General features: G+C 43.9%; 1 protein-coding gene across 2 annotated transcripts in view; it reads left to right on the top strand.

The window, feature by feature from the left end:
• The window catches only part of PLPPR1 (phospholipid phosphatase related 1), a 289,407-nt gene that overhangs the window by 228,473 nt on the left and 44,671 nt on the right, over window positions 1–16,263 (top strand). For both annotated transcript variants that reach the window (XM_038769829.1, XM_038769828.1), the window contains one exon: window positions 9,970–10,102. In XM_038769829.1, coding sequence (XP_038625757.1) covers window positions 9,970–10,102 — 133 coding nt within the window. The remainder of the gene's footprint in view (window positions 1–9,969; window positions 10,103–16,263) is intronic.

The following is a 16,263-nucleotide window of genomic DNA, read 5'->3' as shown; positions in this document are numbered from 1 at the left end:
TGACTTTAAGGCACTCACTCAGCCACCCCCACCCTTACTTATCCACTCTCTTCTTTTGTTTTTTTTCCTCTTCCACATCTGGCATGTTTCATTCCTCTCAAGCTAATCTACTCATTGTGCCCCATATTCATTGCTCCCACCAGGAGACACTCAATAAATTCTTTTGATTTCTTTTTTGGAAGATGTAGCTGTCATTCGGGCCTGAAGGTGTGAGATGTAGCAATCGTCATTACTACTGAAAGTGCAATTTTCTGATCAGGGATTAATATTCACTAGGTTCTATTTGTCATGTCACTGAAATCTCTTAGAGCCATGAGGTGTACTACCCAAAGCAGCATGACATAGTGGATAGAGCAGGGGGCTGGGAGTCAGAAGGTCATGGGTTCTAATTCTGGCTCTGTCACTTATCTGCTACGTGACCTTGGGCAAGCCACTTAACTTCTCTGGGCCTCAGTTACCTCATCTGTAAAATGGGGATTGAGACTGTGAGCCCCACTTGGGACTCTGTCTACCACAATTTGCTTGTATCCACCCCAGCACTTAGTACAGTGCCTAGAACATAGTAAGCACTTAACAAATACCACAATTGCAAATCTGAGCACTCTAAAACAAAAACCAGCAGAGCTGTAAATGCCCTACTAATGAATCTGACATAGTAATGAGCAGGGTCTGATTAAGATCCACCTTGGCCTAGCAGAGATATTTCCTTCCTGGGATGTGTGTACTTCCTTCCCTTCCCTGCTAATGTGAGTCCTGAAGTGAATGTGGCAAAGAGGAAAGATGGTTTTCAGAATGATGGTAGTGGGCCCTCTGATGACCATGGGGAATCCCCCCTATGGCTTGGGGGCAGGGAGCCCCTAGAGTGGTGAGCCTAGGGTGGCTGTCCCTTTTTCCCTCTGGCTAAAGGATCTCTGCTAAGAAAGACTGAGATGCCTTCTTTGCCCCATATTGAAGTCTCCTTAGCGTGGCTCAGTGGAAAGAGCCTGGGCTTTGGAGTCAGAGGTCATGGGTTCAAATTCTGGCTCCGCCAATTGTCAGCTGTGTGACTTTGGGCAAGTCACTTAACTTCTCTGTGCCTCAGTTACCTCAACTCTAAAATGGGGATTAAGACTGTGAGACCCACGTGGGACAACCTGGTCACCTTGTATCCCCCCAGTGCTTAAAACAGTGCTTTGCACAAAGTAGGCACTTAACAAATGCCATCATGAGAAGCAGTGTGGCTCAGTGGAAAGAGTATGGGCTTTGGAGTCAGAGGACATGGGTTCAAATGTCGGCTCTGCCAATTGTCAGCTGTGTGACTTTGGGCAAATCACTTAACTTCTCTGTGCCTCAGTGACCTCATCTCTAAAATGAGAATTAAGACTGTGAGCCCCCCGTGGGACAACCTGATCACCTTGTAACCTCCCCAGCGCTTAGAACAGTGCTCTGCACATAGTAAGCACTTAATAAATGCCACCGTTATTATTATTATTATTATATTTTTTACTCTGTCCAGTCTGATTAACGTGTATCTACCCCAGTGCTTAGAGCAGTGCTTGGCACATAGTAAGCGCTTGAGTACCATAATCATCATCCAAAAGGTTAAATTATCCATGACAGGAATGCTGAGTCACTTTGAAACTGATGCCATGCCTGCTGCACTTTAGGCATCATACCACGTGTTCATAAGGGAAATGAATTGTTGCTATACCCCATTTTCTGATTGTGCACCCAGGGGGAGCACCCACTGGAGCCAGATTAAGGCTGTTTAACAATTTCTTTTCTTCCCTCCTTCCCTGATTCTCCCACCCCTCCCTACTCTAGTTCTACCCCTGAAGCAGGTGCACAGGCAGGCAAGAAGATTCAGCACTCTGGCTGTGCTCTAGTGAGGTCAGATGGATGGCAGAGTATCCTTGCCAGTTGGCAGGAGTCCCGGGCCCATGTGGCAGGCCAGGTGCTCTGGCTGACCCTGGGGTTCATGGCAAACTCAGGAAGCCTTGTACAGGCAACAAGCACCCCTGAAGTGTGGAGGGGCTGCAGGGGAAGGGGGAATGAAACCAAAAGGACTGGTCTGAGAGAGGCTCAGGGACCCTGGAACTGAGCCACCACATCTAAGGCCCCCCAGGTGGGCACAGAGCCGGGATGGATCAAAGCCTGCCTAGGCTGGTTTCGTTCAAGCAAAATCATTGCCCGTAGCCCTGTCTTCCCTCTAGCCCCACCCCCAAATGAGAACTGTCGAGTGCAACCAGGGACATGCTATGTCCAGACGAAACATCTATGACCCTACATTCATTCATTCATTCATTCAATCGTATTTATTGGGTGCTTACCGCATGCAGAGCACTATACTGAGCGCTTGGGAAGTACAAGTCGGCAACATATAGAGATGGTCCCTACCCAACAATGGGCTCACAGTCCAGAGGGGGGAGACAGACAACAAAACAAAACATGTAGACAGGTGTCAAAATCGTCAGAACAAATATAATTAAAGCTATATGCACATCATTAACAAAATAAATAGAATAGTAAATAGGTACAAGTAAAATAGAGTAATAAATCTGTACAAATCTATACAAGTGCTGTGGGGAGGAGAAGGAGGTAGGGCGGGGGGATGGGGAGGAGGAGAGGAAAAGGGGGGCTCAGTCTGGGAAGGCCTCCTGGAGGAGGTGAGCTCTCAGTAGGGCTTTGAAGGGAGGAAGAGAGCTAGCTTGGCAGATGTGTGGAGGGAGGGCATTTCAGGCCAGGGGGAGGACGTGGGCCGGGGGTCGACGGCGGGACAGGCGAGAACGAGGTACAGTGAGGAGGTTAGCAGCAGAGGGTGTGGGCTGGGCTGTAGAAGGAGAGAAGGGAGATGAGGTAGGAGGGGGCAAGGTGATGGAGAGCCTTGAAGCCGAGAGTGAGGAGTTTTTGCTTGATGCGTAGGTTGACAGGCAGCCACTGGAGATTTTTGAGGAGGGGAGTAACATGCCCAGAGCGTTTCTGCACAGAAATGATCCGGGCAGCAGAGTGAAGTATAGACTGAAGTGGTGAGAGACAGGAGGATGGGAGATCAGAGAGAAGGCTGATGCAGTAATCCATTCAGGCTAGGATGAGAGATTGAACTAGTTAGGTAGCGGCTTGAATGGAGAAGAAAGGATTTTGGCGATGTTGTGGAGGTGAGACTGGCAGGTTTCGGTGATGGATTGGATGTGTGGGGTGAAGGAGAAAGCGGAGTCGAGGATGACACCAAGGTTGCGGGCTTGTGAGATGGGAAGGATGGTAGTGCCATCTACGGTGATGGGAAAGTCAGGGAGAGGGCGGAGTTTGGGAGGGAAGGTAAAGAGTTCAGTCTTGGACATACTGAGTTTTAGATAGCGGGCAGACATCTAGATGGAGATGTCCTGAAGGCAGAAGGAGATACGAGCCTGGAGGGAGGGAGAGAGAGCAGGGGCAGAGATGTAGATGTGTGTGTCAACCTCCTCCCCGTATCCACCTTCCTCCTCCCACCTCAAAAAATTACCCTTAAAACCACAGAAAGTAGCCTGCACAATGTCAGGCTGTTCTGTTCTCCTTATGCATGGGGAGAATAAAGTTCAAACTTTCAGTAGTAAACATTCCATAATAAAATATAGTGTGTTTCTAAAGTGACCGTTCAAGACTCTTAGGCTTCTGCACTTATCATTATTGATTTTTTTTAAATGCCTCCATCACTGGACATCTATAGAAATGTGTAAAGAATGCATAAACCTGTCAGAAGCTCAATTCTAAGACTATGCTTACTGATTATCCCAGAGCATCAACTCGTTGGTTGATTGAACAGAGGCATAAGACAAAGAAGTTTATCAGTGTAGTCAAGCTGCATGAAAGAACCACAATCTAAAATCAAATAAGGAAAGGAAGTGACTAATGAAAGAGGTGGGGTTCAAGGAGGTTTCACTTAATCATCATGTATATTATCAGTGTCTCCATTTGTTAATTGTCAATTACTATTTATTCAACCATATTTATTGAGCGCTTACTGTGTGCAGAGAACTGTACTAAGTGCTTGCCTATAATCCTGCCCTCTCACTTTGCTCCTGTAATGCCAACCTAGTCACTGAACCTCCACCTGGTCTTTGTCACCGTCAACTCCTTGCCCACATCCTCCCTCAGGCTTGGAACTCCCTCCTGCTTCATATCCTACAGACTGCCACTCTCCCTACCTTCAAAGCCAAAGCACATCTCCAAAAGGCCTTTCCTGACTAAAGCCCTCATTTCCCTTATTCCCTCTTTCTTCTGCATCACCAATGCACTTGTATCTATACCCTTTAAGCACTTGATGTTTACCTCATCCCCAGCCCCACCGCACTTATGTACGTATCCATAATTCATTTTCATGTCTGTCACCCCCCTAAGCTGTAAGCTCTTTTGGGGCAGGGAACTTGTCTCCCAACTCTGTCTCATTATGCTGTCCCAAAGCACTTACTACAATGTTCTACACACACTATGTGCTTAAAAAATACCGTTGATTGATTAGTATTAAATTCGCTACTGCATATCTGAATTCTGGTTGACAACGTGCATTTGATTATTAAACTGCTCTGCACCCAGTAAGCGTTCAATAAATACGATTGATTGAATGAATTGAATGAATTAGCTTTCAGTGAAGCAGCGTGGCCTAGTGGATAGAGCAAGGGACTGGGAGTCAGAAAGACCTGGGTTCTAATTCTGCCTCTGCTACTTGTTTGCTATATGACCTTGGGCAAATCTTTTAACTTTTCCGTGCCTCAGTTCCCTCATCTATAAAATGGGGATTAATGATGATGATGATGGTATTTGTTAAGCGCTTTCTATGTGCCAAGCTCTGAAGACTGTGAGCCCCATGTGTCCAACCTGATTGTCATATCTACCTCAGCGCTTAGTACAGTGCTTTGCACATAGTAAGCACCTAAACACAATAAAAAAAGAGTGAATTCGTTTTAATCTACCTACTTTATCCGTAAAATAAGGATAATGAGTATCATATCTTTGTAGTAGTAGCGCTCAAAATAATTCTCTGGTGGCCTGAAGGCATGGAGGTGGCAACAAAAGCACCTATATAGACTGTCTTTCAATTTGTAGATGACACTGCTAAACCAAAAAGGAGCAGCAGGGAAAGGAAAAGAATTGATTTTAGTAGTATCACTCTTCTGTGCTCCTCTGACAAACATATTCTGAGTCATGAAGAGATTATATGCCAGGCATTGTGAGCTCTTTGGAGCAAAAGACTATACAAATAGTATTATCATCCTTAGCTGTTATTTTTATCAAAGACGATGTCTATAGCATTGTTGTTTATGTGTGTGGCTGAAAAAACACTGTGGTGTAAAAAGCTCACACATTGTAGCTCATCTGCAAGAAATTCTTTTTTCTATATATATGAGTGCAAGGAAAGAGTTCTGAAAGGAACCAGTCAGAACTGGATTTCTTGCCAGTCCCTGGAGCAGTCCACACTGCTCTGGATCCAGCCCCACTGGATGAGGGGCAAGAGGGTGAGCAAATAGATGGGGGTGACCTTACCCCATAATGCAAACTAAAGCACTTGGGAGAGTATATTAGAGTTCCTAAACATGTTCCCTGCCCTCAAGGAGTTTGCAGTGCAGCAGGAAAGACAGATAAAGAAGAAGCAGTGTGGCTCAGTGGAAAGAGCTCAGGCTTTGGAGTCAGAGGTATGGGTTCAAATCCCAGTTCTGCCAATTATCAGCTGTGTGACTTTGGGCAAGTCACTTGACTTCTCTGGGCCTCAGTTCCCTCATCTGTAAAATGGGGGTGAAGACTGTGAGCCCCCCGTGGGACAACCTGATCACCTTGTAGCCTCCCCAGTGCTTAGAACAGTGCTTTGCATATAGTAATCGCTTAATAAATGCCATCATTGTTATTATTATGCAGAAGCATTATGGCCTAATGGAGAGAGCACAGGCCTGGGAATCAAAGGACCTGGTTTTAATCATGCCTCTACCACTTGTCTGCTATGTGACCTTGGGCAAGTCATTTAACTTCTCTGGGCCTCAGTTTCCTCATTTGTAAAATGGTGATTCAATACCTGTTGTGCCCCCTGCCCCCCCATATGAGACAGAGACTGTCTGACCTGATTGTCTTGTATCTTAGTGCAGTGCTTAATCCACAGTAAGTGTTTAACAAATACCTCTAATATTATTAAATCATAGATCGGAGGAGAGAATTGTGCATAAAAATATGTACATAAGTGCAAACGGGGGTGTTGGGATGCTTGGGTGTCACAGAAATGCTAGGTTTGAGTGCTAGAGAGCTCAAAGTATTAATGGTATGGTTTTGCTTCCAAACAACTACCTACCCCTGGATAGCCTAAACATATTCAAAGAGGTTTTTCGTTTAAAAACTATCATTATTCTCAGGGTTTTAAATATGCAGAATTACTAAATCAGGGCTAGTTGAATGATGCAAAACTGGAAAGAGCCTCAAATGCTATATTTTGTAACAAAAAAAGAATTCAGAGCCCCGTACTTATTCAGTCAACCTCAAGACCTCTCGTCCTGGAGAAGATGAAAATGTGGGGTTACATGGATCACTGAGAGGTGGGTAGGCTACCTCCATCTCTGAAAAGAAATCCAGATCTGCCTGGTTCCAGAGCATGAGCTGAACTTTATGCATCCTAACACTTTTGAGAACAGATGGAATGAAGTAGGATGAAAGCTGTGGGTTTTTTTTTTAATGGAAGCCTATTCATATTCCATGTGTTGCCTTTCAAATTCCATTGTCCATAAGCTTTTCATAACCTGCCTGTTTTTACCCATTAGAGCAAAAAATTCTAATGAACGTAGACATATTTGGAATGAACCTTCTTAAGCAATCAATAAAATTGTTCCTCTAATTTCCATGATGATGATGATGGCATTTAAGCGCTTACTATGTGCAAAGCACTGTTCTAAGCACTGGGGAGGATACAAGGTGATCAGATTGTCCCATGTGGGGCTCACAGTCTTCATCCCCATTTTACAGATGAGGTAACTGAGGCACAGAGAAGTTAAGTGACTTGCCCAAAGTCACACAGCTGACAATTGGCAGAAGTGGGATTTGAACCCATGACCTCTTACTCTCAAGCCCGTGCTCTTTCCATGGAGCCATGCTGCTTCCATTAATTTCCACATAGATAGATGGATAGAAATATCTATAAATTTCAGATTCTCTATGGCCGGCAAGACAGTGTTTGAAAAAAAGTAGCTCTCTAAACCATTTTTTAAAATTTTGGGTGATTTCAGTTTCCATTTATATGATTTTGCATTTGTCACAGTGTGTTCAGGAATCTCCTGTCAAGGCAAATCTCTGAGTTTAAAGGCCAGGTGCCTACAAGCAGTCAGAATGGCCTAGTGGCAAGAACATGGGCTTGGGAGTCAGAGGTCATGGATTCTAATCCCAGCTCCGCCACTTGTCTGCTGTGTGACCTTAGGCAAGTCACTTCACTTCTCTGTGCCTCAGTTACCTCTTCTGGAAAATGGGGATTAAAAGTGTGAGCCTCATGTGGGAGTGTGAGCCTCATGTGGGACAGGGACTGTGTCCAACCTGATTACCTTGTACTTACCTCAGCCTCTAGAACAGTGGCATAGCTCCAGGTGGGGATGTGGAGTTGTGGGAAGGCTGGCCCACACTACTACTGCTCCAGGTCTTTGGAGCAGCAGAACGTGACCACCCACCCAGGCTGGGGACTTGTGGGGCTCCCACTGCCCTCACCAGCCTGCAGCACTCCCCACTGCTGTCGGCATGGTTTTAAATGCTTTGCATCATCCCCCACTTCCCCTCCCAGGCAATGCCCAGTTTTACGGGAATGCCTTGACCACACCCCCAACAAGATTATAAGCTCCTTGAAGGTAGAGAGCAAGTCTACTTAGTATTATCGTACTCTTCCAAGTGCTTAGTGCGGTCCTCTGCACATAGTAAGCACTCAGTAAATACCATTGATTGATTGACTGTTTGATTCTGATGTCAGTCAATTTTTCCTTTCACCCCTGCTTTAGAGAACTGGGTTTGTAAACTCCTTTGCACTCCTTGTAGACTCCTAATCTCTTGTGGAGCCCAGGAACATTCTTTTTAATCTTAAAGTCCAAAAGTTATGAATACTTTCTCTTACAGTTCAACAAAGATTGCCTTGATAATGGCAGGCTGGGCATGGCTCAGTGGAAAGAGCACGAGCTTTGGAGTCAGAGGTCATGGGTTCAAATCCCTGCTCTGCCAATTGTCAGCTGTGTGACTTTGGGCAAGTCACTTAACTTCTCTGGGCCTCAGTTACCTCATCTGTAAAATGGGGATTAAGACTGTGAGCCCCACGTGGGACAACCTGATCACCTCGCATCCACCCCAGCACTTAGAACAGTGCTTTGCACATAGTAAGTGCTTAACAAATGCCATTATTATTATTATTATTATTATTTATTATGGAGTAAAGGAGATAGGTCTGCAGGACATGTTTGCTCTATTATTATTATTATTATATTTTTAAGCATTCACTATTTGTCAAGCACTTTTCTAAGCACTGGGGTAGATACAAGTTAATCAAGTTGGAAACAGACTGTGAGCCCCATCTGGGATGGGGACTAAGTAGGAGGAAGAGCAGATATTGAATCACCATTTTACAGATGAGGAAACCAAGGGACAGAGAAATTAAATGACTTGCCCAGAGTCACACAACAGGCAACTAGCAGAGTCAAATTAGAACCCAGGTCCTCTGACTCCCAGGTCTGTGCTGTTTCCACCAGACTACACTTTTCTAGATTGGTCTGGGAGTTTGCAAATGTGACAGCTGCTGTCCAGGGATTTGAGCTGCCCTGTTCTTCCCCTGTATCTGTCCCCACTCCCCCAAGTCCTGTGGGTGGTCTCTCTGAGTTCCGGAAATTGCCCCAAGGCCACCCAAGGTGGCAATAAGTGAAAGGGTTAAAGCTGGCTCAGAGGTGGAACTGGTGGTATATGCTTCCTTAACAGAGTTGCATCGGCATAGCCCCCGAATGCTGTGAGTCTGAGGTGGCCGGTAGGCATCAGATTTATATACATATCCACAACTTTATTTTAATGTCCATCTCCCCCATCTAAACTGAAAGCTCCTTGTGGGGCAGGGAATGTGTCTTCCAGCTCTGTTATAATTGTACCCTCCCAAGCATTTAGAATGGTGCTCTGCATATAGTATGAGCTTAATAAGTACCATTGATTGATCGATTGATAGAGAATGGTCACTACTGGGATCCAGAAACACACTTGCACTCTAAACACTCTACATCCCTATCTACCCCCATTAAGGAAAAAATGCTATTAGTCAGTCAGTCAATCATATGTATTGAACACGTACTGTGTACAGAGCACTGTAATAAGTGCTTGGGAGAGTACATTATAACAATAAACAGACACATTCCCTGCCCATAACAAGGTTACAGTCTATTCAACAATTTATCCTGCAAGAGTGTGTCATCTGATCACATAAATGTAGCACTGCAGCATGAAAGCCATTTGAAATGATCAAATAAAAATAGTTTGTTCCATTCTTCTAGAGAAACAGAGTGGCTCAATGGAAAGAGCACGGGCCTAGGAGTCATAGGTCATGGGTTCAAATCCCTGCTCCACCAATTGTCAGCTGTGTGACTTTGGGCAAGTCACTTAACTTCTCTGGGCCTCAGTTACCTCATCTGTAAAATGGGGATTAAGACGGTGAGTCCCACGTGGGACAACATGATCACATCATGTCCTCCCCAGTGCTTAGAACAGTGCTCTGCACATTGTAAGTGCTTAACAAATGCCATTATTATTATAAGTGCTTAGTACAGTGCTCTGCACACAGTAAGCGCTCAATAAATATATTGAATGAATGAATGAATTCTTCAACTCAAAGCCCAGCCTTGGACTAAACACATTTTTAAAACACAGTATCTAAAGCAGCTTACGATTCCTTTAAAGTTTCAGTAATGCTACCATCCATGTCAGTAGCACTGTGGTCATGTATTTGCCTTGACAGTTCTTGAATTTCTTTTTCAGATTTTTATTGGCGAGATATCCATGTATTTCATCAAGTCAACCAGAGAATCCTTGATTGCCCAAGAGAAAATGATTTTGACTGGAGAATGCTGTTATCTGAACCCGCTACTCAGAAGGATCATAAGGTTTATAGGTAAGGGCCTGGAAGTGCGGTGTGTCACACCCTGGTTTTTATGAGGAGGCAAAGCGGGGAAGATGGAGTGGAGGGAACAACAAAATTAGCTGTGAAATCATCACCCTTAGAGGCATAGCTCCCCTCTAATATCATTCTGATACCGGGCCAGCCCATGCTGTGGCAGACTGGTTAAGAACCATTTTGAATGAATGATGCTTCAGTTGAACTTGGAAGCAAAGTACCAGATGATTCCAATCCTTGGTCTTCCAGTGATATCTATTCTGTAATAACACATCTTTCTTGCACAGTCAGTTTCCTGGGCTATAATTTAACAGTGACTGGGCTGAGTTGGGTGGCCAAAAAGAGTCCCACTTTTAATAAAACTAAAATGTTTTGAAAACATGAGTGGGTCCCAAGCCGTTATGTGGTTGTGCTGCACTGCCTGGAGATTCAGTAAAAGCAGTTTCCTTGATAAGATCTTGCTGCACTGCCTGGAGATTCGGTAAAACCCATTGCCTTGATAAGAGCCTCATGTTAGTATCTCAGGTGAAGGCCCTCTCTGTATTATTGCTGCTATTCAAGAGACTTATGTCTCAGCATATGCCAGCCAGTCCTCTCCCCTTCCGATGTCTTTTACTAAAAACCACCTGGGAGCGGAGCCAGAGATGGGCTTGGAGATTGTTCTGTTAGGGCAATGGTTCTGTATTTCTGACAATTCTGGTAGGGAGGGTGGTGGCTCTTGCTACGTTGCCTTTTACTGCAACTTTCCTATATCTCTTGAGATGCCAAAGAAAGCTGCATCCACTGATGGTGGGGAAAAAGTTGTCAGACCCTGGGGAATGAGTCTTGGAGAGATCCAGAGGGATAATCCTGGCTCTGCCACTTATCTGCTGTGTGACCTTGAGCAAGTCACTTCACTTCTCTGTGCCTCAGTTACCTCATCTGGAAAATGGGGATTAAGAGTGCGAGTTCCACATGGGGCAATCTGATTACCTTGTATCTACCCTTGTGCTTGGAACAGTACTTGGCACATAGTAAGCGCTTAAATACCATTATTATTATTACTACTAGAGTGCTGTCCCTTCAGACCTTCTAGAGTGAAAAGGGAAAAATTGTGGCCTAGTGGATAGAACACGGGCCTGGGAGTCAGAGGAACCTGGGTTCTAATCCCAGCTCCACCACCTGTCTGCTGTGTGACTATGGGCAAATCATTTCACTTCTCTGAGCCTCAGTTACCTCATCTCTAAATTAGGAATTAAAATAGCACAAAGTAAGCACTCAATAAATACGACTGACTGACTGCAGCCGATGCAGTAGTTAAGGAGGGTTAGTGTAAGCGCTTGGATCAGCATAGCAGCAGTTTGGATGGGAGAGAAAAGAGTGGATTTTAGAGGTGTTATGAAGGTAAGACCGACAGGATTTGGTGAAAGGCTGAATACGCGGGTTGAATGAGAGAGATGAGTGGATTATAATGCCAAGGTTACAAGCTTGTGAGCCAGGGAGGAAGGTGGTATTGTCTACAGTGAGAGGAAAGTCATGGGGAGGAGAGGGTTTCATCTTGGGTGAGAAGATGAGGAGTTCTGCTTTGGACATGTTAAGTTTGAGGTGTCAGTGAGACATCTAAAGTAGAGATGTCCTGAAGGCAGGCAGGAGGAAATAGGAGACTGCAGAGACGGAGAGAGATCAGGGCTGGAGATGTATATTTGGTAATCATCTGTGTAGAGATAGTAGCAGAAGCCATGGGGGCAAATGAGTTCTCCAAGGGAGGAGGGTAAGTGGAGACTAGAAAGGGACCCAAAACTGAGCCCCGAGGGACTCCCGCAGTGACGTATATTCTGAACATGGACACAACATACTGACACCAGGCTTTCTACGTACAGCTAAATGTAACATGTAAATAAGGACAGAGTCAGAATTGAACTTAAGTATAAAGTGATTAGGCAAGCAAAAGACAGGTTATCAATTAGATATCAAATAAGCTGAGAAAGAAAGGCAAAATGAGTCAACTAGTGATTAGGATTTAGGGCAATTGAAAGATAAACAGAGGGCAGCAGTGAGGAGCAAATTAATTATTGGCTTTTTAAAACCTTGAACTCCCTTTCTTAGTGCAGTGCTGTTTAATGTTGTAATGGAGTTGAGAGTTGCAAAGTTTTCATTTAGGAAGTCACTTCCCAAAATGTGATAATAATAAAAAGAATAATTGTGGTATTTAAGTGCTTACTGTGTGCCAGGCACTGTTCTAAATGCTCTAGTGGATACAAGCAAATCGGGTTGGACACAGTGCCTGACCCATGTGGGTCTCACAGTCTCAATCCTCATTTTACATTTAACTGAGGCCCAGAGAAGTTAAGTGATTTGCTCAAGATCACAGAGTAGACAAGTGGCAGAGCCGGGATTAGAACCCATTACCTTCTGAGTTCCAGATCTGTACTCTATCTACTACACCATGCTGATGTAAATGAGCAATATTTAAGAATGGCTGTCTCAGAAGTAGAACATCCAAATCTCTGAGAATGGGTTATCATGATCATTTTTTAGAGTTCTACATGAAATGGCCTTTCTTTTTGTGCATTTATTCTCATTTGAATTCTCGGCTTGCATCTTTATTAAGACTGCCACCATATCTGACCTGCATCCACGTTTCTCAGTGCTGGCGGTGACAGCAGCCACCATGGCACAAAGCCCATTTTTCAAGGTCAACAAACATATAGTCATGGGTCATGAGTTTGAATCCCGGCTCTGCCAATTGTCAGCTGTGTGATTTGGGGCAAGTCATTTCACTTTTCTGTGCCTCAGTTCCCTCATCTGTACAATGGGGATTAAGACTGTGAGCCCCCTGTGGGGCAACCTGATCACCTTGTAACCTCCCCAGCACTTAGTACAGTGCTTCGCACATAGTAAGCGCTTAATAAATGCCATCATTATTATATAGTCAAGCAGAAGGAAGATGATAGCTTCTCTCTCCCTCTTTCTCTTTCTCTCTCCTTTTCCTCCTCCATCTTCCCCTGCCTCTTTCCCTCTCCCACCTCCTGGAGGCCTGCCTTCCATTGAGTTTTGAGTGCTCCAAATTCCAGTCACGTTAACCTAAGCTACTTTTTGACTGTGAATGAGGTTCATGGGATCCCACTCAACCAATTGCTCAGCATCCTAAGTGTCCTGGAAAACTTAACGCTGCTTCCAGAAATACTTCAGAAGATGTCTTTTCATCTTCAGCCAGGGACATGAGGCAATGAAGTCTGGAGACAGGGTCCTCAGGAGCAAATTTAGTGGGAGGAGAGGAGAGCCCCCATCCTGCCACTTGCCTTCATTGGAAATGAGCCCTGACCCCTGCAGGAACACAGGCCTGGCAGAAGCCACTAAATAATCTGTAGAACATGGGGACGGTTATAGTTTCTAACCAAGGACTGTTTGTCTGGTGCAGTGAGTTATCTGAAGACTGCCCTCCTGGTAGTGTTTAACTGAGATTTTATTGTTGATTTTTTTTGAGTATTGCATTTTAACCTATCTGTCTTGTTGATTGCATTACATATTATTTCTGGTTTCTTTTACTCTAGGCTTCACCACTTAGTGGTATTTATTGAACATCTACTGTGTGCAGAGCACTGTACTAAGCACTTGGCTCAGTGGAAAGAACATGGGCTTGGGAGTCAGAGGTCATGAGTTCTAATCCCAGCTCCACCACTTATCAGCTGTGTGACTTTGGGGAAGTCACTTAACTTTGTGCCCCAGTTACCTCATCTGGAAAATGGGGATTAAGACTGTGAGCTCCACATGGGACCACCTGATTACCTTGTATCTACCCCCAGTGCTTGGAACAGTGCTTGGCACTTAATAAATACCAAAATTGTTATTATTATTACAATCCTGGCTCCGCCACTTGTCTGCTGCGTTACTTTGGGCAAGTCACTTTGCTTCTCTGTGCCTCAGTTCCCTCATGTGTAAAATGAGGATTGAGACTGTGAACCTCACATGGGACAGGAACTGTGTCCAATCCTATTTGCTTGTATTTACCCCAGCACTTAGTACAGTGCCTGGTGCATAGTAAGCGCTTAACAAATACCACAATTATTATTGTTATTACTATTATTACTACAATATAACAATCCACAGACGTATTCTCTACCCACAACGAGCTTACAGTCTAGAGGGGAAGACAGGCTTTAATTTTAGTGTAATTACCCTTGCCAGTAGTACAGTGTTTCTCACATTTTTTATGGTACTCGTTAAGCGCTTACTATGTGCCAAGCACTGCACTAAACATTGGGGTATATAGAAGATAATAAAGTTGGACATAATCCCTATCCCACATGGGGCTCACAGTCTAGGAGGGAGGAGGATTTAATCCCCATATGAGAACTTGAGGCACAGAGAAACAAAGTGAGAAGCAGCATGGCATAGTAGATATAGCACAGGCCTTGGAGTCAGAAGGTCATGGATTCTAATTGCGGCTCTCCCACTTGTCTGCTCTGTGACCTTGGGCAAGTCACTTCTCTGTGCCTCATTTTACCTCATCTGTAAAATGGGGATTGAAACGGTGCACCCCATATGGGCCAGAGACTGTGTTCAACCCAGTGTGCTTGTTCCCTCCCTAGTGCTTAGTACAATGCCTGGCACACAGTAAGTGCTAAACAAATACCATAATTATTAATGATTATTATTAAGGTCACATAATGGACAAGGGGCAGAGGAAGGATTAGAACCCAGGTCGTCTGACTTGCAGGCCCGTGCTCTTTTCACTAGACCATATTGTTTCCATTCTAAGTTATAAATGTGTTATTAATAGTAATAATATTTAATAAGCACTTTGTGCAGTGCACTAGTGAGAAGTAGTAGTAGATGATGATGCTGATGATGATAGAGGTGGTAAAGGAGAACGAGGAGGAGGGAGTATCGACTCTCCTCCTTGATGTGGTTAAAGTTACACTCTCATGCTTATTTCCTCCATACACGTAAACCCTGACTAAAACCGGATTCCTGGGAACTCTGTCTTGATTTAAACTCTGGACAGGATGGGAATAACTATCCATCCACCTAATCTTACTCTAAGGAATAGATTCCAATAGAAGTCAATGACTGTAGTATGTAGATACTTTACTGTTCTCACTTAAGTACACCATTACCAGTGAAACAACCAAAGAGCTGTTACTAAGGATGGAGAAATGGCATGCTGTATCCATATTCTCTAGGCAGTATGTAGAGTTAAATAAACAAGAAAGATCAACCTGGAGAAAATAGAAATGAAAAGGGGCAAGACCCAAAATGATCTACACATTTTACTGCTTTAAAAGTGAAATTCTGGGCAGGGTATTTGGTCTGATTTTGATTTCTGGTGTCTCCAAAACAGATTTAGATGACAAATCTCCATCCATTGACTTTCTCTTGTGAAAATGAGTAGTCTAAACAAAATGGCTGGGAAAAAAATGTAGTGATTGCCTATTAAATCAATTATTTTGTTTCTATTCAAAGAGGAAGATATGGGATTTTTTGGTGGAAGCTAAAAATCAAAACTTCTTTTTTTTAGTTTAATCTCAGGATATCAAGTGATACAGATGGAGGCCACATGGTGTCACTTTGTTTGCATGGAAAATAGCCTTAATTTGAATTAAAAAAGTTCCTGCAATAGATATTTCGACAGTATTTTAATTGGAAACTACTCTCATGCATAAAACAAGCATTGAGCAGCACTCTAGCTAAATGCTTTTCTCTTGGCTGTTCTGGGTGTTTTTCTTTAAATCAACAAAAATGGATCTTTCTGGTCAGCAAGTCTGGTGTGCTTAAATTTTGAATTGTGAAGTCCAGAAACTTCATCTGGAGATGAGTATGTTCTGCATTTATCCCTAAATGTCACATTTTAAGAGAAATTTTTTATGAAGCTCACAACCTCCCTCAATGAACTGACCCATAAATACAGAATAATAATAATAATAATAATAATGGCATTTATTAAGTGCTTACTATGTACAAAGCACTGTTCTAAGTGCTGGGGAGGTTACAAGGTGATCAGGTTGTCCCACGTGGGGCTTACAGTCTTAATCCCCATTTTACAGATGAAGTAACTGAGGTACAGAGAAGTTAAGTGACTTGCCCAAAGTCACACAGCTGACAAGTAGCGGAGCCGGGATTTGAACCCATGACCTCTGACTCCAAAGCCCATGCTCTTTCCACTGAGCCACACTGCT

Source organism: Tachyglossus aculeatus, chromosome X4 (assembly GCF_015852505.1).
Source record: "Tachyglossus aculeatus isolate mTacAcu1 chromosome X4, mTacAcu1.pri, whole genome shotgun sequence".
NCBI lineage: Eukaryota > Metazoa > Chordata > Mammalia > Monotremata > Tachyglossidae > Tachyglossus > Tachyglossus aculeatus.
This window is presented reverse-complemented; position numbering and strand designations above follow the sequence as displayed.